General features: G+C 45.9%; 1 protein-coding gene across 2 annotated transcripts in view; it reads left to right on the top strand.

Annotated features, from left to right (window-relative positions):
• The first annotated feature begins 3857 nt into the window (after positions 1 to 3857).
• The window catches only part of LOC145357005 (mitogen-activated protein kinase 13-like), a 66965-nt gene continuing 64822 nt past the window's right edge, over positions 3858 to 6000 (top strand). For both annotated transcript variants that reach the window (XM_080210048.1, XM_080210047.1), the window contains exons 1-2: positions 3858 to 4079; positions 4265 to 4394. In XM_080210048.1, the coding sequence (XP_080066174.1) occupies positions 3964 to 4079; positions 4265 to 4394 (246 nt within the window). In that variant the 5' untranslated portion in view covers positions 3858 to 3963. The remainder of the gene's footprint in view (positions 4080 to 4264; positions 4395 to 6000) is intronic.

Below are 6000 nucleotides of genomic sequence, written 5' to 3'. Positions count from 1 at the left end.
ACTGCTGCAGTTCATGTGGTGCCAAGTGGATAGTGGACATGCGTTGAGTTACTCACCACAGGACTCCTAGCCTCTGACCTGCTCTAGTTGTCACTTGGCTTGTCCAGTTCAGTTTCTGATCAATGGTAAATTCTAGGATGTTGATGGTGAGGGTTTCAGTGATGGTAATATCATTGAATGTCAAGGGGCAATTGTTAGATTGTCTCTTGTTGGAAACAGTAATCATTGCCTGGCACTTGTGTGGCGAGAATGTTACTTGCCACCTGTCAACCCAGGCCAAGATATTGTTCAGGTTTTGCTGCATTTGGACATGAACTGTTTCAGTATCTGAGAAGTCGTGAATGGTGCTGAACATTGTGCAATCATCAACGAACATCACCACTTCTCACTTTATGATGGAGGAAGATTATTGATAAAGCAGCTGAAGATGGTCTGTGGTAGGTAAAATGTTAGAATCTGTCATTAAGGAGGAAATTGCGAGGCATCTTGAAGGGAATTGCTTGATAGAGCAGACGCAGCACGGTTTCATTAAAGGGAAGTCGTGTCTGACAAATTTACTGGAGTTCTATGAGGATGTGTCTAGGGCGGTGGATAGAGGAGAGCCGGTGGATGTGGTCTTTCTAGATTTTCAGAAGGCGTTTGACAAAGTACCTCACAAGAGGTTATTGCAGAAGGTCAAGGGACATGGAGTTGGGGGTAGGGTGTTAGCGTGGATAGAGGATTGGTTGTCAAATAGGAGGCAGAGAGTGGGGGTCAATGGGTGCTATTCGGATTGGCGGATGGTGACCAGTGGAGTGCCCCAGGGGTCGGTGCTGGGGCCTCAGCTTTTTACCATTTATATAGATGATCTGGAGGAGGGAACCGAGTGTAGGGTGTCGAAATTTGCTGATGACACCAAGATTGGGGGAACGGCAAATTGTGCGGAGGGTGTGGAGAGTCTGCAGAAGGATCTAGATAGGCTGGGCGAATGGGCCAGGAAATGGCAAATGGAATTTAATGTTGGCAAGTGTGAGGTGGTCCACTTTGGTAGGAAGAATGGTAGGAAGGACTATTACTTATGGGGCGAAAAACTGCAGCAGGCGACGGTGCAGAGGGACCTCGGGGTCCTTGTGCATGAGTCGCAAAAACCCAGCTTGCAGGTGCAGCAGGTGGTCAGGAAGGCGAATGGGATGCTGGCCTTCATAGCGAGGGGGATTGAATATAAAAGTAGGGAGGTCTTGCTGAGGCTGTATAGGGCATTGGTGAGGCCGCAGCTGGAGTACTGTGTGCAGTTTTGGGCGCCGCACCTGCGCAAAGATATTTTGGCCTTGGAGGGAGTGCAGAGGAGGTTTACTAGGCTGATACCAGAGTTGAGGGGGTTGAGCTATGAGGAGAGGCTGAATAAACTGGGCTTGTACTCGTTAGAGTTTAGAAGAATGAGGGGAGATCTCATTGAGACGTATAAGATGACGAATGGGATGGACAGGATAGAGGTGGAGAGACTCTTCCCACTCAAAAAAGACAGTAGGACTAGGGGGCACAGCCTCAAGATAAAAGGGGGGCGGTTTAGAACGGAGTTGAGGAGGAACTTCTTCACTCAAAGGGTGGTGAATCTCTGGAATTCTCTGCCCGTTGAAGTGGGGAGGCTGCCTCGCTAAATATTTTTAAGAGGTGGGTTGATGGGTTTTTGATAAGAGAGGGGATTAAGGGTTATGGGGAGAAAGCGGGAAAGTGGAACTGAGCAGCGACAGATCAGCCATGATCTTATTGAATGGCGGGGCAGGCTCGAAGGGCTAGATGGCCTACTCCTGCTCCTATTTCTTATGTTCTTATGGTTGGGCCTAAGACACTATCCTGAAGAAGTCATGCAGTAATATCCTGGAACTGAGATGATTGACCTCCAACAACCACTACAACCTTCCTTTGTGCTAGGTATGACTCCAACCAGTGAAGTGTTTTCCCCCTAGTTACCAATAACCAGTTTGACTAAGGCTTCCTGACACCTCACTCGCTCAATATTGCTTTGGTGTCAAGGGCAGTCACTCTCCCCTCACTCCTGGTGTTCAGCTCATTTGTCCGCAGGACCATAATGGAAAGCATGGGTCCCATGTCTCATAAGATCCAAGCGCAGCACTATGTGTCTGGAAGCACCTGGACCATCTTCAGAATAGGGCGCCCATGCCAGTGCAGGCCTCATTACCGGGCAGGGAAGGACCACTGCCAGGATTGAGCCATAATTAGAAGTTGACCCTATGCCTGCGCTCTGGATGAGGAGTGCACAGATTCCGAGATGAAAGCAGAAGAGATCAGCACCAAAGCTGAAGCAAGGCCACAAGAAAAACCAGCATCAGTGGCTTTACGGTATTCCACGTCCTTATCTAATCCTGCCTCCCATTGACCCCAAGCTGATTGCTAAGCAGTGGAATGGCTCTCCCATGGCGGGGGATCTTGGGGAAGAAATGGACGGTGGGGGGGGGGGGGGCGTGGGTGGAGGGATGCTATGAAGGCCACTGGAGATCATCAATAAATCTCTCCACAGGCCTTATAGGGTATGAGTTACCTTATTAGGTGAATGGAGGCTCGTCCAATAGGGAAGGAGCAGTGGGTGGTTTAAAACCAGCTGGCTCCACTCAATAGGAAGTCTCACAACACCAGGTTAAAGTCCAACCAGTTTATTTGATAGTAAATCCACAAGCTTCCAGAAACGCTGTTCCTTCGTCAGGTGTGTGGAAGGTTCTGATCAGAGAAGGGTGTATATAGTCACACACAGTTTACAGAATACTGATTAGAATGCAAGTCTTTACAGCCAACCTGCTATTCAAGTCTTAAAGGTGCAGACAATGAGATTTGAATGTGAGACTTCTTACTGTGTTTACCCCAGTCCAATGCTGGCATCTCCACATCATGACTACCATCCACTCAAGCTGACAGTGGAAAGACTTTGGGGCTGGTCTGTACACTGCAGCGGCTGAGCGACACTTTGAGCACGTTGTAAATATAGGGTGATGGTGACAAAAGACTGGCCTCGGTAAGATTATTACACTGAGGATATGTTCTCTGGCATTTTGGATGAGTTGAAACACCAGGGTTGGTGGTCACTGCTTGCTTTGGAAAAATCAAGCTCAAGATAGTGAGGGCTTGATGTAGCGGTTCAAAGGCCCAAGGAAAGAGCGTTGTAGAGGGGGAAGAAAGTGGTTTTGTTAACAGAGGAGGTGTCAGTGTGAGAAATATTAAGAATGTGTTCTTCATTATCTATTCTGAGAAGTTAAAATACTGGGAAAAAAAATCAACAGTCTGACAACATCTGTGGAGAGAATAGAGCCAACGCTTCGAGTCTGGATTACTCTGCAGATGCTGTCAGAGATTTTCCAGCATTTTCTGTTTTGTTTCAGATTCCAGCATCCGCAGTGTTTTGCCTTTGTTATTTGTTACTTTGTCGGAGTACTGGTGTAATCATAAGAAGTAGAGGACTGCTAACTAAGTGAAAAATTGTTTTTTCCCGAATGTTAGCAGGGTTTCAAATGAGATATCCAAGCAAGTTAAACCAGACAACTTATTTAAATCCAAAACTTACAGTTGTTTGGCTGAAGTCCACTAAGTTTTATGCCAGTGCACTTTAAACAAAAAACAGGAGTAGCATACTTCCAGCTCAGCAACATCTGTAAAAGAACTGTTTCAGAACATTTTCAGTTCTAATTTTTGATGATGGTTTATTTGTTAACTCGATCAGTCATGAGATCTATGTTTCTCTACATAGTTCATTTCCCCAGCGTCCTTTGAGATGTTTATGTTGCACTGAGAATGGGTACACACCCTATCTACCTACAGCCATTCGCATTTTGGGAAGACAGGAAGTGATAGTCTGATTCCTTGCAGCATTGTGAAACTTTTCATTACAGCCATTTGCTGCAGAAGTTTGAAGAATCTTGGGGGTTTATGCAGCCGTAGATAACACACTTCCCCGTTTTTAAACAACAGGACGAAATGAGCATTTCCAGGACACAAACCTCTCGGCAGGACATCGAGAACACCATTTGGGAAGTGCGAGACAGATACATGAACCTTTCTCCCATAGGATCCGGAGCCTATGGCACAGTTTGGTAAATTGACAACAGTGTAAAATGTTGAGTGCTGTGTGTGTTTGAGACTGTTTGCTTTGGTTGTGAACAGTGAGATATGTAAAAAGAAACACTTTTGTTTTCTCTTGCCCTGTCACACAGAATATCTCTTGTAACACCATAGAAATGCGTAAATATTTACTTTACTCACATTCTGATACAAACAGCTCGGCAATTGATAGACGGACGGGGAACAAAGTGGCGATTAAGAAGCTGTATCGCCCATTTCAGTCTGAGATTTACGCCAAGCGGGCTTACAGAGAGCTGAAACTACTGAAACACATGAAACACGAAAACGTAAGTTTATTTTTCACCGAGACCAGTTTGAACAATTCCTCCACTCTGTGTTTGGGTCGGAGAGTGGCGTGGCTGGAAAGTTTATGATATTTTTCAACCTCATTTGCTGAAAACAACTTTCAAGAAGTGGGGAATCGTAGAATCCCCATGATGCAGAATTTTTTTAAATGTTTATTTATTAGTGTCACAAGTAGGCTTACATTAACGCTGCAATGAAGTTACTGTAAATATCCCCCAGTTGCCACGCTCTGGCGCCTGTTTGGGTACGTTGAGGGAATATTTAGCACGGCCAGTGTACCTAACCAGCAGGTCTTTTGGACTGTGGAAGGGAACTGGAGCACCCAGAGGAAACCCCCGCAGGCATGGGGAGAATGTGCAGTCTCCACACAAATGGTGACCCAAGCCAGGAATTGAACCCATGTCCATGACACTGTGAGGCAGCAGTGCTAACCACCATGCCACCTTGCCGCCCCTGGGAGGCCCTTTGGCTCAGTCCACCCTGGTTCCATCTCCATAATGTTGTGTATCTATCCCGCTAATCCCCCTTTTGGGACACTAAGGGGCAATTTACCATGGCCAATCCACCTAATTTGCACATCCTTGGATTGTGGGAGGAAACTGGAACACTCAGAGGAAATCCACGCAGACATGGGGACAACGTGCAACTGTCACCTAAGGTCGGAATTGAATCTGGGTCCCTGGCACTATGAGGTAGCAATGCTCACCACTGTGCCACCATTCTGCCCTTTTGAAGGTTAATTTGGTGTTTGAAATAGTTGGGTGTTCTCAGACACTTCTCCATCTAACAGTAAATCTCATGCAATTGCTCACCAAGTCTGGCCATCCCCTGTGGAAGGCAGATAGGAACGTTATACTACAGTGTATTATTTTAATGGTTGGAGTGCTGGGGGGGCATCACTGATTTAGGTGTCTGTCACTTTAAGGGCACTAATGTCTAAGATCCTAAGATTCATTGAAAACTATAAGTTTTATTTAAGGAAAGATACCTGTTGCAATACATGTGATAACAAGTGCATGTTAGATTTACATTGCGCAGTAAAGTTAACCAAGTGAAGGTTGCCACAGGGTTGTGCCTTTATAATAATTGTGATCCCACATCAATGAACCACCAATTTATACGCACTTTAATGTAATACAATGTAGGAAAGTAATTGAGGGTGGAGGGTCTTGCTGTTGATGTTAAAGTTTAAAATTTATTTATTACTATTGTCATGAGTAGACTTACATTAATACTGCAATGAAGTTACTGTGAAAATCCCCTCGTCGCTACAGTCTGGCGCTTGTTCAGGTACACTTGGGGAGAATTTAGCATGGCCAATGCACCTAACCAGCACATCTTTTGGGCTGTGGGAGAAAACTGGAGCACCCCGAGGAAACCCACGCAGGCATGGGGAGAATGTACAGAGTCATGTGGACTCTACACAGACTGTGACCCAAGCCGGGAGTAGAACCCGGGTCCCTGGCGCTATGAGGCAGCAACGCTAACCATTGTGCTATCCCCAAGATTCCATGCAACTTCTCGAGGAAGAGGGAGTCGTTCTCCTTGACTAATATATAAGCTTCAACCAACATCACGTCTTAACAA

Source organism: Carcharhinus amblyrhynchos, chromosome 22, assembly GCF_965287045.1.
Source record: "Carcharhinus amblyrhynchos chromosome 22, sCarAmb.v2.hapA, whole genome shotgun sequence".
NCBI classification, from domain to species: domain Eukaryota; kingdom Metazoa; phylum Chordata; class Chondrichthyes; order Carcharhiniformes; family Carcharhinidae; genus Carcharhinus; species Carcharhinus amblyrhynchos.
Note: the sequence above shows the minus strand (reverse complement) of the source record. Positions and strands in the feature narration are given on the sequence as shown.